Here is a 24,251-nt window from a genome sequence, read left to right as displayed (position 1 = left end):
GTGCTCTCCCATTCCTATTCTACACAGGCCACAGTATAGCACAACTTCTTCTTTTACTTCCCCTCACGTTTTATGCCCTGTGTAGATTTTTTTGTTTTTTGGTGCACATAGCCTAGATTACTGTTCCTGAGAAATGGACCCCTTAACTCCCCTAACCACCTCACAGCCGTGGTTAAAAATGAACTAGACTGAGAGTTTTTTTTCTTTTATAGCGAGAGAAGTGACATGTAATTTAAAGAGCATTATTTCCAACATTGTCCCCTGGAACCTTTTATACTTGTGGGTGTGTTTGTTTTTTAATTAGATTGTCAGGAGGGAGAATCTACCAGGCTTATATGATGGTGTCAATATCCTTGGATTTGGAGCTTCGTCAATATTGTCTGGCCCTGCCGCTACTAACCTGAACAGGCTGCTGGCATTTGGTGTAAAATAAATAGAGTGATTTGTCTGTTTTGTTTTCTCCATATCTTCGTCGCCTCCAAGCGAAGTTTTATTTACACCGCTCTCCATTTGATTTTGCGTGGTATTTGCTTTTTTGCCAGCTGTGGCCTCTGTAGAAGTCATGCTAGCGTGGCACCCAGTGATGTCTCATGTCATATTATGTCCATGTAACGTGGTTGTCTCTAGTGATGAGATACCCTTATGTGGAGATCTCAGTAGATCAGAGCAGATCTGAGAGCAACTCATGTTATTTCAGAGACAAATTAGACAGTTCATTTTATGTTTGAGGTGTTTTTGTTTTCGCTCATCCTTAACCTTAACAAATCTCACATTTACAGCCATTTGCACTTCTTTGTTATTTTGTTTCCTTTAACAGTAAATCAGTTTTCTGTGAAAACAAATCCTCTAATTCTGAAGCTCTGTTTCTTATTTGCAGAGAAAGCTGCTCGCTATCTACCTCCACAATGACGACAGTGTCCTCAGCAACGTCTTCTGCTCCCAAATGATGTGTGCTGACTCCATTGTCTCCTACCTGAGCCAGAACTTCATCACATGGGCCTGGGACGTCACTAAAGAAGCTAACAAAGCCAGGTACATTATCAAAAGATAAGATTCTCTTTTGTTTTTAATTCTGGTTTAATGATTGCTTTCTTTCTGATTTGACATAACTTTAGTTAGTGATTTCTCACCAGTAACACATTGAACTCATACAATTAAATTAAAAAAAAGTACTCTGGGTGAACCAAGAAATATAAACAAAATGTTAGTACAATAATTCTTCTTTAAAATATTACAATTGTGACAGTGCACCCTTGGAGTGTTTTTGTTGTGATTTTGGTGCACTGCTACATTTTGTACCAGTTTTTTTCTGCTTCTGCTCACTATTTAAATAGTAGATACCTTAAACAATTTGACAGTTTTTAACTCCACAAATGTAAACACGTTTCATCTCAAAAAGCAGTGAGACATGAATTTTGTTGCAAAGCCCATATCTAGTGGTGGTCCATGCTGCGCCATAATGAAACCATAAAAAATGTTTTAATAATAATGAGAATGATCAAAATAGTTTTAAAATCAATTGGGCTTTAACTAATTAAGCAATTAATTTATATTCTGCCTTCAGAAATGCAGTTGGGCTAGTGCAAAGTTTAGTAGTGCAATAACTGGACCTCTTGGCCCTGGATGCATGCCTAATGCTTATGTTTTATTTATATGTGACTTACTGTCTAGAGGAGTGCGATGTTTGCATATATTTTGAGGTGTATCTAATAATGGTGATATTCAGTGTTTTTTAGTAAGACGATGGTTAATGTAGTTTTCATCAGTTTCTCCCTTTGCACGTTTTACATTTAAGGTCAGAAAACACTGGATATTAGGTTAGAGATGCAGTGTGACACAGAGCATTTAAAGAGTAATGTAAAAATGCTAGTGTTGCTGGAAGATCATTTGACACAAGAAGAACATTTTAAAATACATTTGTCATGTCCTTAATTGCTGGCATTTCAGCTCTCACTCCACTGCTCACACCCTGTATCTCTGTCTTCTCATTTTCTCTTCAGCTTCATTCTCTTTTTGAAGCTTGGAGGTTGCATGCTAACAAAAGGCGTTGTGTTTGCATGGTGAGGCCCCTGATTGGGCAATCTTGACTAAGCTGTCTGAATAGAGGGTCAGTGGGAGATGAAGGACTCCCTTGGAGTCCAAACATCTCTATCTCTCCATTTGTCCTCAAAGTGTTAGCGTTGCCCCAGCGGCCTGTGTTTTGTAGCTTTCATTACCTGTTTATTATACTGGTCCAGTAACTTAAGAGGAAGATTTTTCGCTAGACACTTAATTCAAAAATATCTTTATATTTAGTCTGTTTGATCATATATACTGGTAATGTTCAGCACTAAAGCACATCTTTTCGTTCTCTTGTCTCCCTTCTGATCTTTCTAAATTTCTCCTCAGTCAATTTCACTACCTCAGCTCTCTCACTGCAGAGTTAAGCCTGCCCTCTGGTAGCAGCCATTTAAGAAAGACTCGCACCCTCACCTCACCCCTCCATTATTTCTTTTAAGGAAATTCCCACCTTCCTTCATTCCACTCTCCTTTCTCTCCCATTGGCCTCCTTTGCTTTTTGCCCCAGCTGGGCCTTTTTATTGCACGTTAAAAAGGAGGCAACATCTGGAGCTTTTCATTACACACAGCTAGTCACAGCTTTGCTGCTAACGCATGCATGCACATGTGCGCACTAACTCACTCACACATACACTGCTGCGCTGCATTCTCACGCTCTCTGGTTGATCCAAAGTGACTGGTGATTGGCATCAGTCGCAGAGGCTGTTGGAAAGGTATCCTGATTGTGTGTGTGTGTGTGTGTGAGAGTGAGATGGAGAGAGAGAGATAAACCTGCTGATAGTGGAATGTGCCTGTTGCTTAGCTCTGTGTATTCTCACAGGCCTTCCAGATTAATTATGCATAATTGCTGTACTGGTCATTGGATGCTAGTGTAATTGTCGCTCATGGGAAATGAATCCACTGAACTGCACAGGCAATGTACAGCCATTGCTGATTTAATTAATCACAAATTAACATATTGTAGATTACTTGTGTTGTGTCTGCCTTGTTTTTCTGCAGATCTGAGAACATGTCTGTACAAACCCTTGAAAATGTAAACTATGGGGAATTAATCTTTATGCTAAATTTTATGGTGCTGTTGCTGTATGTTTATGTAGTGCTTTTTTCTAGCTTAACTCAAAGCACTTGTATATTATTATAATTCTCCACACAGTTGCATATATTGGAGGATCTAATAACTTATTATGAATGGCAGTACATGTGATCTTGTTATTATAATAATAATCATTTAATGACCTTTCAGTATTAACTGGTGTCTTCACTGCTAGAGGAAGGGAAGGACCGATGTGCAAACCTGTTCTGTACACTTGACTTCTCCTCTTGACATTCTCCTAACTGAAAGCCTAACTGGTTTAGAGGGAGAATAAAATGTCTCTTTCAAATCAAAACATGTCCATACTCACTCTGAAACATAGTGCGTATGACACAGTGAGCATCCGGTTCCCATGCTGCTCCAGTACAGGTGGCTGGCAAAAATATTCCCTGCAGTGCTACTGTACGAGCCTGACTCGTCAGCTGTTCAGTGGAGCAAATGTCAGGTCTAACCAGTCTACTTACATCTTCACGCAACAGTTTGAAATGAAGAAATGCGAGCTGACAGACCAGGGAAACATTAACTATTTTAGCTGTCTGGATCTGCAGTGAAAAATGGAGATGGGATTGGTGACAAATTAGAAGCTGTCAGTCACATTAGCTGTTGGAGCAGTTCCCTAAATGCACATTAGTTACAAGTCCCATGCAGGTGTTTCCTCTACATTTAGCCAGCCCTAAAGGTGTTTAAAGGTCTGGTATGGACCAGGTTACATTCTCCATACCATTATGCATGGATGAGAGTGATGAACTGTTCACCTTAGTTCCTGGAGTCGATCTTGACTTCCTCCTGCCCTCAGTGTCATGTCTATTCTTGTTCTTTTGGTGAATTCATAAGTGCTTCTTATACGTGTTGAGTGACAGTCAAAAACATAGTTTGTTGTATATATGTTGATGATTTTTATTGTGGTGGACTGACTTCCTTAGTTTTAAGAAAGAAACCAAAGCAGGTTGGCTTGTGCTTGATGGGAGAGTTAAGATTGGGTTACCCTTCAAGTTAATGTCTATTGTTCCCTGGCCTTTCATTACAGGTTAGAGTTTCCCTGTGGTCTATTGTTATGGCCTGGCTAGGTTGAGGTCTGAACAGAGACAAATGTCCGAACAAAATGATCTGTAAAAATTAGGATTTTTGAAGTTGTAGGTCACTCAAAGTTCAAGATTTGGAGAAGTTTTGTATCTGTGTGCTAATGTCCATTCATTAAAGTTCTGCATGATTATCACTCATGTACTCAATTTCACAGTTTGAAAAGTCTGCAAGTAGCTCCAACCAGCTAGGGCTTCATGTTTTAATGAGTTACTCCCCCTCTCAGGCAGCATTCCTTCTATCTATCTTCTTCCTCTGACCTGCTGTCCCTCTATCCTTTCCATTTCTTCTCTATTTTACCAGCCAGTTATTAAAGTAGATCTTATTAAAAGGCAGGAGAAAAAGCTAATCTATATTTGCATTCAGTCTATAGCAATTCATTAATATTATGACATTTACAGGGAGCTTGGCGGGGCCCCGGCTGCCTGCTACCCTTTTCCCTCTGTGAAATGTTAATTTAAAAAGTTCTGTCTTTGTAATGGAATAAGAAATCCTCTCTTGCCCTATCAATTCTGGATGTCTGGTGAGGAATACTAATTCATCTCCTGCTCCAATTGAGATAGCATGTCACTCTGATGGAATAAGAAAATGCAGAATTGGTTTTAAAGTCCTTAATGCCACGAGTTTGTGTGTATTTCTCTTTTCTCCTGTTGTCTTAAAAGTAAATGCCTCCATTTCCATTTGTTGAAAATTATGTGTTGGCATGCTGCTATATTTCTGTATGCCTGCTTTAATCCTAGGTTTTTAGATTGTAGAGTTTCAGGAGGAATGATCAGATGTATCAATAGAATGTACAACATAATGAATAAGATCAATTTTTGTTTTGCAGACTACTCACCATGTGTACAAGACACTTTGGCAGCGTGGTGACACAGACTATACGGACATACAAGACAGACCAGTTCCCCCTGCTTCTTATAGTCATGGGAAAACGTACATCCAATGAAGTTCTAAATGTTATTCAAGGTAAATCTTATTTTATTGATGTCGTGACTGTCCTTTGTGCAGTGTATTTGTAATGACTTAAAAAACGATGAAATTTCAAACCAGATTCTGATTGATTATTTTTTTTTCTTCAGGCAATACAACAGTGGATGAGCTGATGATGAGGTTAATGGGCGCAATGGAGATCTTCACAGCACAACAGCAAGAGGACATCAAAGATGAGGTTTGAGCAGAATCAGGTTGCCTCTCACTGCATGAAACAAATAATAATAAACAATAATTAATTTAATGGATTTACAGATGAGTACAGTTCTGAGGTTACCCAGTGACAATGACCAAACAAGTTATAATGATGCCACAATACACGCTTTTAAATAGAGACATTCTGTTAACATAGGTAGGCTAGGGTGTAGGATTTTACTGCCTACTGTGTGCATACTTCAAATGTTTTAATGGTTTTAGATGCACACATTTGGATGGAGTCTGGAGATTTGGCTTTAGACCCATAAGACATCTCTTAACCACTCAAAGCATTTGTAGAACAAATTATCTTGATTTAGCCAGATGTCCCTGTGGCACTTCTGTCACAGCTGAGCCAGTCTTTTACAATATTCCAAATATTTTGCAACATGTTGGGACAAATCTGAAGGGCCCTAAACTGTGGCAGTGACTCCAAGAAAAGCATTTAACTATTTCATCTCTTTTTAGTTGAAGTTTGGATTTAAATTTCACAGTGCCAAATATAGCCCTGGTAGATACAGTAGGTCACTTCCCATTCGCTGTTGTTCGGTGGTAAGTCTGTGCTGTTGTGTCTCTGTCAACTACGTAATTTACTCCAATTGAAAGTGAACAAACACTAATAATGGATACACTCCATAGAAGACGGTGATGGAAAAGTAGTGTAAGCCTTTTATGTTGTAGACATGAATGTGGGACAGAGAGCACCTCTCACTGCTAAGGCACCTGACCCTCTTAAAGCACCTACTGATATGTTTACTCAGTGACATCAAACGAGAGAGAATGAATGACACACTAGCTGGTTTTCTACAGGTGGGTGTTCACGTCAGCTATATTGAGGTAATGCTCACAAGCTGGCTTGTTTATTAAGTGAAGTTCCTAAATCCTAAATGTCCTAAAAAATATGGTTTGTGTGTGTTAAAGTTATACAGTATTGTTATATAGTTCCCCTGTATCACACAATCTTCGGTTTGAAATTCTTCATGGCTGTCATACTGTCTTATTTTTCTCACAGCGTCTCTTAACACGCCTCCTTTTTAACAACTGTATCTATAGAAGACAGATGTCATGCTGTATTAGGCTTTTAACAGTTAAAGGGTCAGTCAACCAAACAGCTTTACAACAATGCTATTGTGAGAGTCAAAGCATCTCAGTTATGACATTCATCAAGAAATGTCAAGGAATGAATCTTGTCTCACACGCACCCTGAAGGTTTAGACTTCCTCAGGTGAGTTACAGGCTGCTGAGTGACAGCTCTTCTCTCTATTATTTTTTACAATGCTCCAGCTGCAATGTGTTTGTCACTCTAGTCTCTCTTCAAATAACCATGACAGGTTGTAACAAGGAGAATTCAGAGCATGGCTCATACATCATCTTGATTTCCAGTGCAAAGAGTACAGATAACAAAAACATAGGGAAGAGTGAAAGGTTAGTTTAAAAGGTAACAACTTTTTTTGTGCTCATGTGTGTTAAATCAACACACAAATGCAAATGAGGAAGAACTTCGACTGCCACACGTAACATCATCCATTAGGACTAGGACAAAGTAGTGTATTGTTTGTATTATTTGTTTTTTAATATAAAAAAGAGCAATTAAAAGCATATTTAGTCCTTAAACTTACTAGAAAAAATTGCTGTTTTAGAATGCAAGCCCCTAACTACTTTGCTTCTAGTTTAAGTACATGTTATTAATAGAAAAGAAAGTCTTTAAGAAAGTGTAAAGTGTGTAAGTTGTACTGAGGGGATTTTAAAGTGCAATAATTACCCAGATGTTTTCTGCTTGTAGAAAAGTGCCAAGTCAAAATGAATGCATGATATACAAGATTATTGGACCTAGTAACCTCAGGATGTCACATGTCTGTACATGACAGCACCTATCACATCTCCCAATGAATCCTAACTTGACTTCACTACTTTAATCTTAAGCTTTCAGCCATGTCTTTCCCAAGCTCTCTTCCTTATTTCTGTTTTTCTCCTTTTTTCACCTCGCCTTTCCAAAGGCAAACTCAGACATGAACATAGACACCCACCCAACCCCAGACATTCCACCTTGACAGTGACTTTTGTGCCTGTCTGGAAATGGAGCAGCTGGACAGCCGCATTGTGACTTTAACCAACCTTTACTTACTCGCCAGTCATTCCTATGGTTGTCTGTGTTTTAGCTCAGGAGTTAGTAATCAAATGACTACTCACTGCAGGTTCTGTGGTCAGCATCTGACAGCATCACTGTTTTTGTAGGTCACTTCAGGTCCTTTTTTATGCATTTCATGTGAAGAATGGCCAAAACTAACCAATCAGCAGTGTTTTGATGAACACCAGTGTTGAGTAATGTTCTGTATTTAAAAACTGCAAGTTTGAGCTTAGTTCATTATTGAAGGATACCAAACGCATATTCCAGCATAAGGGCAGCTTTCATGGTCCACAGAAAGGAAGATTTAATTTTGAGCCATCTGGCAGTTAATTTACAGCCAATGAGCCTTTAGTGCAAAACAAATAATTATATATAAAAGTTGCCCCTTTTAAAGTAGCTCTAAGCCACATGGTCGGCAAAATTAAACAGCAAATTACAGCCCTTCATTATTTGTTATTTGTGAGCAAACATTAAATGTGTGACAGCTTGCTTTTTTTGAACACTAAGTGTATCATCAACACTAGAAAACTGCTTAAATCAAGCCAAGTTGACCTGCAGCCAAAATATAGTTGTGGGAAATCTGTTTCTTTTTTCGTCCAAAGTTAAGGCCCTTAAAAATCACATGGTGTTTGAGCAGATACATTTTGCTTCAGCAGTTCAGATGAGTGTTAAAAGAGAATGAAACGAGTGTCAAAGAGACATGAACTGTTGTGTGATTCGTTTGCGTGACTCAGGGCCACTTCAATGAACGTAGCCACTTTTAAAGCTTTTGTCCCTCTCTACCATTCTTTTACAGTTTCCTTTCAATGTTCATCTATTATGTGGGCCAAATGCACAAATGTATCTTTACATTTTCTAATTCAATACAACAATACACACTGTCATTTTGCTTAGCCTTTGCCTAGCTGCACAGTAGCCCTCTGATCGCCACAATAAGCTTACTTTGCCATATCCGGGCTGGCACACAGCATGGGCCTTCAGAAAATAGAAAACTAATGGCTGTGCGCTGTTAACACAATGGACTCTCGTATTTAGCCCCAGTCTTTATAAAACACTTTGTAGCCACAGCAGGTAGAAAATGAAAGGCCGCCTTTCCCCTTCCCTCTGTACAAACAGGAAGAGAGCGGCAGAGTGAATAAAAGAGAGAGGGAGGGTGAAACTGAGATGAGGAAACATAAAAAGAGGCTCTGGGTCTGCTAAATGACAACCAGACACAATGAATTCCTCTCTGGTGCTACTCTTTCATACCTGGTGTTTGAACGTAACCACACTTGACATTGCATTTTCTTTTTGCTCATCTCTCTGTGGCTTCCACAGTTGCCATTTCAGCTTAGATGTTTTGTCCCTGTGTATTCTTTATTACGGTATGTTGGTGTTTAATGGGTCCAACTTTCTTTCTCTCTCCCTGCCTCCACCCAGGACGAGCGCGAGGCGAGAGAAATGGTGAAGAGAGAACAGGATGAGGCCTACCGTGTGTCTTTAGAGGCTGATCGTAAGAAGGTACACAAATTGTACTTTGTATGTTTGAAGCTCTTGCTTGTGAGTGTAAAGTTAATTTCAACATTCAACCCTTGAGGTGTTGAGTTTTTTGTACTGTGTCACCGTTGTTTACCTGTTACCTCTTACCTTTAAACAGTAAAAAGTTCTGTTCCTGGCTGATAACGGCAGTATGGGTTTCTGTATTTGACAGACATTTTCTTCTTATTTTGGATGCTTTGGTGAACAAAAATGATTAAAAAATTGCTATTAAATTTATTCAGGGAGGATTTGAAATGCTGTTTTCATCCTTCATTCAACATTTCATTCCTCAGTACAGTAAAATCACTGCCTACAAAGCTTTAAAGCAGATTTGATCACAGAGAATATAATCTGTTAAAATGACACAGCACTTTTACATTGCAGGTTGTTTGTGTCACTGTCATTAAAAATTAATCACAGTAAAGTGATGCAATGTAGAGAAACAGTCACAGTATTCAGCATTGCATGTTACCCTGCCTTGTAGTCCTGCTGGCTGTTTGATGAATTCGTTTCTTCCTGTTTCAGAGAGAAGCCCAAGAAAGAGAAGAGGCTGAACAGGTTCGTCTGGAACAGATGAGAAAAGAGCAGGAAGAGGAGAAGGAGGTAAGAGCAGCAGTCACATCAGCCTCATTCCTATTATATGCTAAATACTCAAATGAATATCATTACCAGTGCTAGGCTGAACAGTCTTATGTTTTGTCAACACACAGCTACTGTGCCTTTGTGCTGTGTTGTTTTTTTTTTTTTAATCTGTCTTGCACCCATTTCACAATAATGAGTTAATTAGACTGTGGTTTTGGTGAAGCCTGCCAGGCAGTGTGGGTTAACAGGCATACAACAATTTCAGTAGAATTAAACATCCTAATTACAGTACAGCCATTCACTGTTAATGTCACCTTCCATACACACAGTTATTGTTCTGTTTAACTGCTTTGAACTTGTATAGCACACAGACTTACATTCAAACCCAAGTGAACAAAAGACTGAGTCTGTTCATGTACGGAGGCCTAACATACACACAACCTAAGCAAACATACATATTCACTTGAACACAATTGTCAGAGAGGAGGGAGTACACACATATACACACACAGGCAGACACAGTGTCACGCATGCAGGAAAACAATGATTGTCTGTGAGGATGGCACCAATGTTCCAATAAGTCTATAGTAATACAGTCTAGTCCTCGATGACTTGTGTTTGCTCAACAGCAGAGGGCCTGAGGGCAGTGAGAGGTATTGGGTGACCCGGCTCGCTCAGATGATTCGTCACTTAAGTTAAACAGACATCAACAAAAGGGCCTCGGACCTGGCCCTTAATTATATCACTGTACTCCACTAACCAAACGACAGGATCATGCTTGTGTATTTTAAACAACAATAGCTGTTACGGTCTTGCCTTTCCTGCTTATATTAATTTTCTCTGCCCAATCTCACTAGTTTTCATGGTGTCTCCTGCTAACCTGCTGTTGTGTGCTTGTGATGCATTCTAAATATTAGATAATGTATAGTAAGGAATATGAGTATGATATACAAACAATTTATTCTATACATCCTGCCTTGGCCAATTCCTAAAGTATTTGTAAGGAAAAAGGGTTGAATTAAATTTTAGATGCTTGGTTGGTTGGTTTGGCTGATTTATTGTTTCACCATAGTATTATTTTCATATCTTAATATCTGCAACGTTTTCATCTAGCTCTTCAGCCTGAGAGAGAGTCTTATAAGGCAGGGACCTGGTACTGTGTACGGTAGAAAGTGCAGACACAACAAAAACACCAGTAACCACCAGAGAGAGGACAATGCTAGTTGGAATGCTTTCTTTGTGATTTTGTGCCTTTGTACAAAGAAAAGGGGAGATGAAAGTAAGAGTTGGTGAACTCGGCTGGGGGTGGAGGGGTAATATGTGTTTCATGTGCCTGTGTGGGCTGACATTACTATTTACCTCCTTCAGGGGGTTTTAGCATACAGTTGTGTGACTGTCAGGTGCACTTCTATTGCTCTACTCGTCATCTGTTTGCTTTCTGTGGTTAGCAGAATGGTGCTGGAGAGGCAGATAAATGGACGGGGAGATGCTCCTGATTGTTTGTGTGGAGCTACCCACCCAACCAGACGTGTGTCCTGTGGTTTCTTTAGGGACGCTACCTCCCACTTGTAGGGGTGTTTACATTTGTATGACCACCACCACACACCCTGCTGTCTGTTATTTGTGCATGCGTGTGTGTGTATGTGTTAGTTCGTCCCCGCGGGCCCCTTTAACTCAGTCAGCATCAGCTCTTATACCTGAGGGAGCTGATGGCGGAGCGGCACGCGCCCTACCCTGCCCACCCAACACCAGAAGCTGCTAATGAGCTACTGTTGTACACTCTTATGAAATATAATTGCATTATGGTGTGCAAATAAAGCCGGGGCGTGTTGTCACAGCATATGCTCCCCGGCTGGCCAAACAGGAACAACAAGCCGTATGGGGAGGAGGTGAGGGGCAGGAGCAGAAAGAAGAGGAAGGCTCAAGGGAGCAGCTGAAGCACGCTTTTTTGGAGCTCAGGAGAGCTGATTAGTTTTACTGTGAAAGATGGCAGTTGATGGCTGCCTTTGTGTTGGATATACCACACTCTGTGGTGTAGACAGTCCTACTAAATGTACTGTAAAATAAGCTCTTTCAAAAACAAGGCATAAAAGTGTGCATGCAACAGGCTCAGTCTCAAGATGATGGAGCTAGCAGCCAGACAGTATGAAAGAAGAGTACACTTGGCTGTTATTCACATACTGATATGCTACTTGGCAACCTTATGAGCTACACCAGGCTTTAGGGAACAGGGTGAGACACAGGGCAACTAATTTAATAACATTTGTAGGACAAAACATACAGACAAACATAGTTTAATTAATGTTAAGCAACAGTGCTGCAATCGGACTCTGAGAGCAACTTCTTCCCTTCATATGTTTAGATAGTGTGTCCAAACATGAAATATCTTATGTGCCCGTTGACAGCTAAATTGGAAAAATATATAATTAAGAAAGGCAATTGTATTTTCTGTTAAAAGATTCTGAATATATTTTTAGTTGATGTTATATAAATGATGGTGAATTCTGAATATATTGTTGCAGCAAATTTCTAGGCTTATATAAATTAAATTGACCTAATTTTGTAAAACGTAATTTTGTAGCTTTGTAAAACGTTAAATGAAATGCTAGGAAACAAAGAGCAGCACTGGTGATGACAGCTGCAGATCACAAACGGCAGTATGCAAACATGTCTCTCTTCACATTTACAGTGCATTGATGAATGCATTGTACTAACAAAAATGCTGGATTTTCTTTCTTTCTTTTTTTCAGGCAATTCGCTTGTCACTGGAGCAGGCCCTACCTCCAGAGCCAGATGAGGAGTCAGGAGAGCAAATTAGCAAACTGAGAATCCGCACACCAAGTGGCGAGTTTCTGGAAAGACGTTTCCTAGGCAGCTGTAAGCTCCAGGTCCTCTTTGACTTTGTGGCCTCCAAAGGATACCCATTTGAAGAATTCAAGCTCCTTACCACCTTCCCTCGTAGAAATGTGAGTGGAAGACATCATTTTAAACACATAAAGAACAGAAATGTGTGCTCAGTACATATGCTTAGAGCTGTTGTTGCTAAAGATAATTATGTGTGAGTCTGGTGTCGGTTCAAGGTGCAGAGTCAATTTTAAACCTGATAGGGTTGCATCATGGATGAGAATCTTGACATCTAAAGTTCCTGTAACAGTACCATATGGGTAGTTTTCGACCACCACATTGAAGCTCTTAAGAAGCCCTTTTCCTAAAGGAAACCTTTCTTCCTGGGATATCCTGGTCGTTCATGACAGTTCTCTGCCCACATAAAAAAGGGCAACATTTGAGAGTATCAGCAGGCTATGAAGTGTTCACTGTCGCAGGTAGCATTTCTTCTCAAGAGGTCCACAATTTCTTCTTCTTCTTCTTTCTTCAATCTTTTCTTTTTGGGTCTAAGTTAAATTTCTAGTGACATCTGCAAAAGCAGAGCGGCAGGGAAACAGTTAAGACAGTCTGTTGAGACTTATTGATGAATTAGTTTTTCCTTGCTTTTTCATTATTGCTTTATGTTAGTTTTCCTCTGTTTGCTGCATCAGTACCACAGCGCCATTGCCTTTGTTTACTTGCACCTGTGCAGAAGGGGAGAGTTAAGCCGACTGTTTATCCCTCCACCTGCACACACGTATTATTCAGTGAATATTAATTATGGGAGTATCAGTCCTTTGTGAATACAGTACACTATGACTGTGTCAGGATACAGTTGTCAGCACTAACAGTAGTACTCTCTGTGGCTCTTCTGCCGATGCCCAGCAGCACCTAGCTAGCTACAGCCAGCCACTGGAGGGCTTGGTTGCTGCACTGTGTGGTAGCAAACTAATGAGCAGTGTTTTAACTAGCAGTTTAATTAGCCATGCTGCTGGAAACAAAAATGAGATTTCCATTAATCAAGAGAGGAGTGCATGTGGAGGGGTGGTTGTTGTATAGAGGTGTCTCTGTGTGTGTGTGTGTGTGTGTGTGTAGGCTTGCCCAGGCAGTGTGCCATCATAGTCTGTAGAGACCGCCGGGGCACAAACACCTCAAAGTAACACACACATTAACGCGTAGCTCACACTCTCCATTTCGTCACAATCGCACACTTCAACACATGCACAAATATTTTCAAGTAAACACATGCCCCGCTCACAACTTTGTCACTTAAAGGATTCACAGTTGTCTCTTTATAATCAAGAGTAAACATGTGTTTGAGACAGAGATAAAGATGTGTCTGCATCGCAGATGAAATTCCGGCAAAACAGGATGGGAGGATTAGAGGGGGAGAGGAGCGAGAAGACGATGGTGACTGCAGAACTAGTCAAAAAGAGAACAGAGAAGACAAAAGCTTAAACAAAGAGAAGATTTAATCAGAGAAACAATCTGAAAGAGAAAAGGATAGAGAAGACAAGTGGAGAAGATATTAAAAAGAAGAGGATGGGAGATAATTCCAGAAAACAGAAAGGCAGGAGATTTTGGGAAAGAGAGAAGAGAAGCAGCTCAGTGGTAGTGCCAGTATGAGGCTGTGAACACAGGCCCCTGTCTAATCCTGCAGCTCTGTGTTGTAATTAAATGAGAGAGTGCATAGAAAGCCTCCATCCCATCCAGACGCTCTCACTGTTGCTCTGCCAGGATCAGGGGATAGAGGATAGACCACTATTGCATTTGTAATACCGCACAACTGTTGAAACCTTTTTTCCCTTTTCTAGTTTTCCGGCTTTGTGCAGTGTCACTCTTTCTTTTGCTATCACCCTCCTTCATCGGTTTGCTCCATGTCATTTCCATTCATTCAGCTGTAGCACAAATCAGTGGATCAGCTCCATCCAGCAGTATACAAATCAAGTGAAGCTGGATCTATTATTGATCTAACTACAACATTATTAGGAGAAAAAACTTCTGTGTGAATTAGTAAGGCTTATTTCCATTTATAAACTTCAACTTCAGCCTCATGGCTTTTCAGATGATTTGTGCTTTTGCCACCTTCCTGTAGCTCAGCCAATAAGTGTCTATTAGTCTCCACTTTTTGGACTCAGCCCCTTCCTCAACATTTGGTATCAGTGGCTTATCTCTTCAGCACTACAGCAGGCCTTACACTGGCATCATTTGTACTAGGCTTAGCCGTGCTCAGGGAACTAACCCTTTCTCAGTTCCGACTGACTGTCAGCGAGTTTGAGGAAGAGGAGGGGACTTTTTCAGTGTTTCAGTTTTTAGCTTTTCATTCAAGAATTTCCTCCTTTTTTCTCTTGATACTTGTTGAACACCATCCGCTGTTGAAAGGCTCAGGTCTGACTCCATCAGCACATGGTCAATATGTTTAGACTGGCGTTGTAATAATTTGCAATTGGCTCTTCCTGCCTGGCTGCTCATAGGTACCCAAACACTGTCAAAGCAGTGTGTTAGTTCTCTCTCTGTGATACTGTACTCTATTTCACCTTTTCCTAATCCCTCTTCCAGCTCTGTCAGTGAGTTTTGCTGAACGATTCTTAGACAAAACCTGAGATGCAGAAAAAATAAACAGCAGCATAGCAGAAGCTGTGCTCTGCACTGAAATATATTTTACATCTGTTTTACTGGTCTTTTTTGTCCAGATAACTGAAAGACTCACAGACAGACTCACAGGAAGTTGAACAGCAGTTTATTTTAAAAGTAGTTTCATTCAGTGAATTGTTTCCTATGACCATTTCCCATAACATTCTCCCTATATAACACAAACCAATAGCTCCATAGAGCTCAGCGCTTTATGTCTTAACACAGATATGAAGTGTGGAGGCCGGTATTTTTCTCCCTTTTGGTCCCTCTTGATTCAAAGTTGCATTTGGCTTATTGTTACTTCACTTGGCAAGAGTGTGCAAAGATTTTAGTTGCAGATGTTGAGATTCTTATCTTATCTTATCTGACCATCAGGGAGGGAGGGGTTTCATTTTTCCCAAATTCGCTCTCCAGCATTCAACATGCAGAGAAGAGACGAGTCCTCTAACATATAAAACAGTTCTTGTATGATTGGATTTACTGTTTTTATGATTTGAACAATAAACTACTTATACACCTATGAAGGTTCCCTTTAAAAAAGTTAGGCATCAGCAATACAACAATATAAGGAAATAGTTAAGAGGCAGCACAATGTCTATCAAGAGAAGCACCTTTTCTCAACCAGTAGATTCAATTTGAAAAATTTTTATCAGATACATATTATTATCGAATGTTTTAAAACACGTCTGCCGGGAATCTTCAGTGTTAAAAGCTGAGTTTTACCCCAGAGACCCCAGCCCCCCCTCCTCACCTTCAACCTTCTCCTCCTCCTTCCTTCCAGCTTTCCCTCCCTCGGTCTCCCTTTTCCCTCCTCTTTCTTCTACATCCCCCATCTAACTCAGTCCAGTGTTTTTGTAATTATACTTTTATATTTTTTGCTTTCTTTTTATATCCAACCCTGATCTTTTTTTTAAAATGCTCCTTTAAATACTTTATATTTTTTAGGCGTAGACTATTGTTTTTATTTTTTTCTCACCTTACTTACTCTCTCGTTTTCTCCTCTTTCCCACTTTTCAGTTTTTTTCCTTCAGCCCCCCCCCCCCCCCCCTCCCGTCCAGTCTGTGCGGTACATTTATCCCTTTGAAGTGCCGTATTCTGGTTTGTTCTTTTCTGTTCACGCCCCGGCACTACGTGCTGTCAACGCTCCTGGCAGCAGATAATGATCTCCCACTGCTTTTGTAATTGGCCAAATAAACACTTGACAACACTAGTTTAAAACAGACAAGTTATTTGGTTTTAATTAACATAGCAGGGCCTGTAATGGCTTCATTAAAAATGCGTTATTTCAGCTGCACGTTTGATTATGTTGGAAACGGACATCTTGAGGGTCTGTGTTTATTTTCCCTTTCTTTTTTTTTCATGGCTGAGCGTTGCTTAGTGTCGCCTCTTGTGTTATCAGTGTGTTTTATTCATTTGAATCGAGTGCTATTTATTTTAAACTTCACATTAAGTGCTAATTATGTGGTTTTAACTGTGTTGAAACCTGCTGTTAGGTATTGGCAAATACACAGGGTTGATATAAGCAGATTATTTTATGTCAAATAATTTAAGGAAAGAGATGAAATCTTGAAGAATACTGAAAAGCTCCATCTGTCTTTATTTTTCAGATCCAGATATAAAATTAGGCTTTTTAAAACGTCTTATTATATAATCGCTTTAGGTTCTGCTTTGGGGAAACAAAGTTTAATTCAGTTCTTGTTCTTATAATTTATATAAAAAAAATAATTAAGGAAGGAAAAATCTTTTTTTCTCTGTTGTAATTTAGTCCCATTTGTTTTTTACATGCTATTTAATTAAATGAAAAAATCCTTACATAAAAAAATTCAGTCTTCAATTCGATTGATTTGTTCTAGATTGGTTTATGAAAATTATATTGACTCAAGGTTAAAAAACAAACCACACGGCAGAGAGCTAAATAGTGTCTGTGTTATGTATGCATGCATGCATGCATGTATGTATGTATGTATGCATGGCTGTGTATAGGCAAAGGGGGAGGAAAAATGGCTTAGGCAGAGCAGAGGAAAAACAACAGCTTTGTTTGTTGACAGATGCCTCCATGCTTATGGTCTGTTAATTGGATAACAATGTAAACAATCACCGATGGCGCCCGTCTCCTGTGTCAGTGTGGCATCTTGTTTCCCTACTTTCTTTTTCAGAGTCAGATGCTGCTCTCCCCTCGCGGTCGCTCCCTGGTGCACGATGAGCACAAACTCTCATCCCGATTTTACTCAAAGCACACACATCCACGTAAACACTCACATGCAGTCCACAGACACACGTCTACAGATACACCTGCTCCACCCCAAAGCCTCATTTACTCCTACCTGATGCTGTGGTGTCATAACAGCCTGTCGGGTTCATTAGCATGGCAGCCATTTGTGACGCACTGCTCCTGAGGTGGGAAAAGGAGCAGAGCAGCCCCGTTGGTCTCCCTCCCCACACTCCCCACCCCACGTACACACACGGAGTGTGCCAGCAGTGATCGTGCACACATACACACTCAAGACACATGTACTATAACCTCCCTTCATAACATCTCACTCCCCGCTGTGCTGCGAGGCAGTTGACTAGGTGAGGGGCATAAGGTTGATATGGCAGCCCCTCCCTGCCCACACCAGGCTCCACCGGACCCTGCTGAGAAGTCAAGAGTCTGAATGACACGTTGAAATGAAGACAAGGAGATGAAAGACACGGAGTCAAAGACCCCCGCTTACACATGGTGTGACATTTCCAAACACCCATGGGATGGGGATAGGTTGTCCGATGCTGAAATGTCCTCCTCACCTTCCCCTAATTTTCTTTATGCCCTTTTCTCACCTTTTTCTCTGAGTCTTTGAACACCAACAGTTTTCCAGGTGTAATTGTAATTTCACATGTATGAAGAGAGTAGAATTTTTTTTAATCCTCGTTTGAAGTTAAAGAATGACAAAAGTCTAGATTAGGGGTTAGAGATAAGATCATAGAGATAAGAATCTAAGGAGTAACGTATAAGGCAGATATGACGTGTGTAATGCATTTTACAGCAGTTGAGTGTAGGTGAAGTTGTGGTTCAGTTCATGGAGTTCACATTTCATCCCCTACAGCAGTCCACCTCAGGCCTGTCACTTTGCTTGTTGTAAGGCCGACCTTTACAGCGCTTTAGCTTGCCCTCCGACCTTCTACAGCAGGTACAGAGAGTGGACTAATTATCCCACTGTGAGGTTAGAATAGGACCCCTAATCAGAGGGGCTGATGCAGCAGTCATCAGATAAGCCTTGGACACATCTCGGTGTCACACTACCTCGCCTGTTCAGCCCAGGTGTTAGATTGGCCCGATGTAACACAACCCCTCCAGTGATTAGCTCACATAAGCTAAGAGGCCCACAGGGGTGGTGGTGTCAGAGAGTCAGATTGTCCTGTTTTAAAAAACATAGGTCAGGCCCCCTTCATGTCAGCTAACTCAATCAGCTCCGTGGTGGGTGGTACTGCATTATTTCTCTGCTTTTAGACAATTGCTGTTGTGTAGAGTTTTTACCTTAGATAAATGTTTCTCCCCGTTTTATTGTCGGTGGTGTTTCTGTTTGACCTTTGCACGTGAGTCATTATTTGCTGTCACAGAAACACATACAGTCCTCTCAGTTCTCACTGCTCTCTCACACGCACACACACACTCTCTCTCTCCTGTCCTGTAACCTTCATCAGTTTGCTCTGGATCGGAGCCTTTTTAAGAAAACAAACCTGACAGTCCTCTTAGGGAAACAAAGCTCTTGCTGCTCAGATTACGGCTTAGACTTTTTTAAACATCATGGTAGAAAAATACACACCATACACACAATCTGGCAAACACACATGTTCAATAAGTGCAGCACTAAAGCTACACTGTTCTCCAATCTGAATCACATGGGGGTGTACGGCGAGACAGCCACAGAGGGAGAATGACTGAAGCCCAGCCCACACTGAATGGATTAATGTGAAAAGGAAATGTGTTATATGAAAAGTTTTAGGCAACACTGAGATATGTCTTAACTCAGTGTGGGTCTGATTAGTTATTTCATGTAGATGACGGTGCATCAGCTTCCTTTGTATGGGGGCCATATTTGCAAAATGACAGGGAGAGGAGAGCAGGAGCAAGTTAATAAACACACAATGATCATTATAAACTTTTCAACTTTTAACCGAGTAAAGGGTTGCATTGTTGGATTTTTCAGTTTGTAGACTTTGCATTAGCCTTTGGTTGATGACAGTCTAATGTCCATCTCCCCTCTTTGTCTCTTCAGATCACCCAGTTGGATCCTGGGTCAACTCTGCTGGAGGCCAAGTTGTTTCCACAGGAGACGCTCTTCTTGGAAGCTAAAGAATAGGCACTGGCCCTCTGATAGCTGAGAGGACGGACTGACTGACTGATGAACTGGCTGGATGCACACTAGTCACCGAGCATGGCCCCCCCTCCCACTCTGGGCCTACAGTACAAACACACACACATGCACACACGTACACACACACACACAGAGTAAGACAACACTCTCAGACGTACATAAACACACTGGCATGCACATCCAGTGACACACAAGTGCAAGTAAGCTTCTCTGCCCTCGGCCTGGTCATGGTACATGAATGCCTAGTGTACACGTGTTGCACAGAGGAGCAAAGACAGTATCACAAGCACACAGCCAAACATTCACCTCCTCAAACCTTCTGTCTCTCTCTCTCAGCTCCCTTCTCTCACACTTCATACCTTCATGTTTCCAAACTGCTGTGTCATGGTTTTCATTCACAACACAATCACAGTACAAATATGGCATTGAGAGACTGAGTAGGCGAATCTTTGTCACAGAAAGAAAAAAAAAACTTGTTCCCTGTTCCCTTATCCAACACACCAAGGCTGCTTTTTTAGAACATGGTTTTTGTGTTTGAAATTTAAAAAAAGTACTAAAAAAATGTAATAAAATAAACTTTAAAAAGAGATGTTGCCCTGCACAGCCTGGGCTTTCTCCTTTTCACCTGTATTTACCCCCTTTCCTTTTCCCAGAATCCACTTTCTACCCCTGCCCTCCTCCCCCTTCCCATCTTCCACCCCTCCGTCCGCTGTTTACCGCGGGGACGTTGACCTGATTGGACACTTGCAGTGTCTGCAGTGCCCCATGAGTGTCACACCTCCCCCTGATTTTAACATCCACTGCTCTACAAGCCAATAGATTGCTCAGTTTTCTTTTTTTTTTCTTTTTTTTTTCTTTTGTTTTCTGGATCCTTTTTAAGTTTGATGCTGTATTAGTTTTAGTTTGATATACATTATATAAAATATATGAATATGAACATAAGTTTGTCTGACCCGGAGATTTGTTGAAACCTGTCACATATGCACACATACGTCTTTGATTTAAACGTACATATTTGAGAATGTGTTACATTTATGCAAAATGAATAAATGGCCACCAAGTGCAGGATACACTTTTTTCAAGCAGCAGACTCTAAAACAGCTTCTTTTACCATTTTTGGTCAAGATTCTGGCAAAATATACACATTTACAGGAGATGATTGGATCAACAAGTCACATGTTTGAGTTTGTAGGGATGCTGTGGCCATATGTGCACTTTAAAAAATTCACTATGAGTACACCAGTCCTTTCAGACCATCTAGAAACATTTTAGTATCACTTCCTGTGTTACATGTTGCCCTTTCAGCCTTTCAGCATGTGTGTGTGTCCAGTGACCCTCATGATTTTAAGTCGTGTCTAATCAGAGACATCCCCCTCACGATGCCGCTCCTGCCTCGGTTGTCCAGTTTCGTTTCTACTGATACCAAAGTTAAAATATTCATAATCACACCTCTGTTGCCGCAGGCAGACCTTTTGCGTACTTCGCTTAACAAATGTTTTAATATCCTCACTCTCACACCACCTGGTAAAATCAGCCACACCAAGACTTAATTTCCAGCTTTAGCGGAGAGAGATCACACAGGCTTAGCCCTCCATCTGTAGCAGGGGCTCCTCTGTCAGCTAAAGGCAAAGTTTGATAACCCCAGCAGAGTGAGTGCCATAAACAAACCACTTCTGGCAAAATACTGCTCCCTGATGAATAAACACACAGACCTGGATTACTCTGACACACATGTAATGAGACGGGACAACAGTCGACTTGGACAAAGATTCAATGAAATGCCATTTCTCTCAGTCTTTTATATATGACATAATTATATCAGTGTATGTTGGTGACACAAGTCCGAGCCCCTTCTAAGGATTCTGACTACTTTTAATGCAAATGAGACTCATGAGACATTCTTTAGTCCCAGAGTGTTTTAAATCTTCGTAATGGCCTGGATTAGATTAATCTAGCAAAAATCAGTGGAGGAAATTATGTCTGTTTTGCAGGCTTCGGTTTAATCTGTCACTGATCACTGTCATCAGATCCTGTGGTACTTATTAGAAGATGTTTCCTAAAGGTCATCCACAACCATCATGTCTTCCTATGTGACTTATACTTGCTCTAAAATACTTGTGTAATACACAGTGAGTATAGGAGACAGACATCCTCATGTGTGTTTGTCAGTTTCTCCATGTCTGTCTGGTTTCACACGCAAGGAATGAGTCGACCTAATGTGCTCAGCCAGCCACACTTCCCTGGGTCTGACCAGACAAGAGATACTGCTGGAGGCTTTTAAAGGAAGGGAGAGAAAGAACACTGCAGGGTGAAACCTCTCCACTTTGCTGCCTCACTCTGTTTAACAGAAACCTTTACCTTGATATTTAAACATGATTGAATGTAGATGATGTTTGTGTCACTAATGGTGAAAACAAATTTTCTGATTTATGATTTCATGTCTCCATTGGGTCTCAAAAACCAGAAAGACAATACAAGTAAGCAAAATGCAGGTGTTTTATCTGTTTATCTATTGAAAGGCTGTTTGTTGTTCATTTTGTCAGTGTTTTATGCCAAATTGCAACCTTTCCAGAGACCTACCTTCAGAAGCCATAGACATGGCCGTGACTCTGCCGACTGTGGGAGGGATGGAGGAAGTAGCACAGCATACAGCAAGAAGACATACAAGGTAAAACACTACTAATAATTCAGTCATCCTGGTTTGTTGATACAAACTTGGATGACCTCTGGCTGAAGGGGCTGTAAACAGGATATTATTTGGAAATTACACTGATCCTCCTGTCCTGACATGTGAAGCTTCCTTTCATTGGTAGGTGTAAGGATATGTGTCAGTGACGAGAAACGTTTAAAAGTTTTTGAATAGTGTCTCATCAAACCATGGCAGTGCTCATGTTTATACCAAGTACCTCAGGGGACCATGAATAAGAACAGTGAGTGTACGTAGGCTCAGCTTAGTTCAAGGGAGAGGCTGAACTTTGCTGAAGCTTTGAGGGCAAAGGTTATATGTCTGTGGACGACATTTGTATTACTTAGATGTAGGATGTACATTGATCATCGAATTTGCTGCAGGGTCCTCTGTGTGTTGGCTGCACAGACATGTGCAGCTCGGGGCGAGGGCGAGGTCTGGCCAGAGTGAGGAGCTCAGTGAGTGTGAAGAAACAGACAGGTGCATCTCTGCTCGTCTGTCAGAGTGTGTGTTCCTCAGGGGAAGAGCTCACATAGTGCAGCTCCTCTCAAGTGTGTGATTACAGTTTCTATCGGGCAGATTTTTGAATTTAATGTGCACAAGCATGTTCATTTGTACCACTGCAGCTGATGACGGTGATGGAGTCGGAAATGCCAGTGAGACATAACGATATTCCTCCCTCGTACCTGACCAAACATGTCAGTGGTTCTTTCTGTTCAACTGGAAGAAGTCATTAAGTTTTAGTGTGTGTGTGTGTGTGAGAGAGAGAGAGAGAGAGGGAAGAAAGTTTGACAGTTTGCAGCAGGATTTGTCAGCGGACTTCAATCTCTTAAATTATTTTAGAATTTAACACATACCCAAAATATAGACGGAGCCACCATGGACATCTTCACATGACAATTATTTAGAATGTTTGGAAACAAAATAGATTTCTTAATCCTCACCTTTTTGATTTTTAAACTGACCAGGGCTCTTAAAACATATTCAAAATCCAATGCTTATCATTAATAAAACATAATTTGTCAGTTTATTTTTTTTTTTAAATGGTCTCTTTGGATTTTGTTGGACATCATGTTAGAGAATATAATCAACAAAAAAAATGACTCATTTCTGCCCCTCATATTGTGCACGCTGTGTTTGAGTCTATTTTGTTTGTCTGTGTAATCTCTGGGGTTTTTACATTTTAGTCAAACTTTGGGTGGATGTCTTAATCAGTGTCTGTTCTACCCCCTTTAAATCTGACACTGAGGGGAACAAGAAAGTGTCTGTGTGGTAATGAGCTTTGCACTGCCTGATTCCCCCGCCACAGATTCACTGATGGCAACATCAGGTTGCTGTCTTGAGTCCCCGGCGACAAAAGAGGAAAGCGTCCATGATGTTTAACCAGCTCCGCTGGGGTCAAGAATGCAGCCTACTGGCGAGGGAACAGAATTCCTGACACAAGTGATCTCTCCTCCCTTTCCTTTTGAAGTGGGACCCACTGAAATCTCAGAGCATGGCGGCATCCCCAGACTGGCCTAACCTGGAAGGTCACCCCAAGTTTACTTTCTCAGAGACGCGGGTCCTGCCCAAAGAAACAGAATCTATGCAGCTTAAACTGTTGGGTGAGCACAAAGGAGAGGTCATCTCTCCCTCTCTGTTTCTCCCTCTTTACTGTTCTGTTGGTAAATGACACCACAGACATGTAAAGACTTTGGTTTCTTTGTTTTAAAAAAAACAAAACATTTTTACAGACATGCAGCAATTCTGATTTAATAAGAGGTCTACATTTTTAAAAAAGTGTGAAGGCCCTTGTGGTATTTATGAGCTAAATATTCTCCACTTTTACTGTTATTTTATTCACCACGTCTGTCTCCTTTTTATAGGAGCATTTTCAAATCATCACAGAAATCTATAAAATGTGCTATAAATATAGAGATTTTTTGGGGTGTGTTCAGATGTCAACATTCTGTGAAAACACATTTTATCTTTAATTAATAGGTCGACTGCTCAAAAATATAACATTAAATTTCTGTTAATGATAATAATGACTTCAAAATTTCAGCTGAACCTGTTTTGCTTTTATAA

At 40.7% G+C, this 24,251-nt stretch overlaps 1 protein-coding gene across 1 annotated transcript in view; it reads left to right on the top strand.

The window, feature by feature from the left end:
- faf1 (Fas (TNFRSF6) associated factor 1) overlaps positions 1-20,087 on the top strand; it is a 49,793-nt gene extending 29,706 nt beyond the window's left edge. The window contains exons 13-19 of the mRNA XM_028404616.1: positions 878-1,032; positions 5,061-5,197; positions 5,311-5,399; positions 8,964-9,044; positions 9,588-9,665; positions 12,395-12,610; positions 19,400-20,087. Coding sequence (XP_028260417.1) covers positions 878-1,032; positions 5,061-5,197; positions 5,311-5,399; positions 8,964-9,044; positions 9,588-9,665; positions 12,395-12,610; positions 19,400-19,483 — 840 coding nt within the window. The 3' untranslated portion in view covers positions 19,484-20,087. The remainder of the gene's footprint in view (positions 1-877; positions 1,033-5,060; positions 5,198-5,310; positions 5,400-8,963; positions 9,045-9,587; positions 9,666-12,394; positions 12,611-19,399) is intronic.
- Positions 20,088-24,251: the final 4,164 nt, after the last annotated feature.

This window comes from Parambassis ranga, chromosome 4 (assembly GCF_900634625.1).
Source record: "Parambassis ranga chromosome 4, fParRan2.1, whole genome shotgun sequence".
In the NCBI taxonomy this organism is placed as follows: Eukaryota; Metazoa; Chordata; class Actinopteri; family Ambassidae; genus Parambassis; species Parambassis ranga.
The sequence above is the reverse complement of the archived record's forward strand: the minus strand, read 5'-3'. Positions and strand labels throughout refer to the sequence as shown.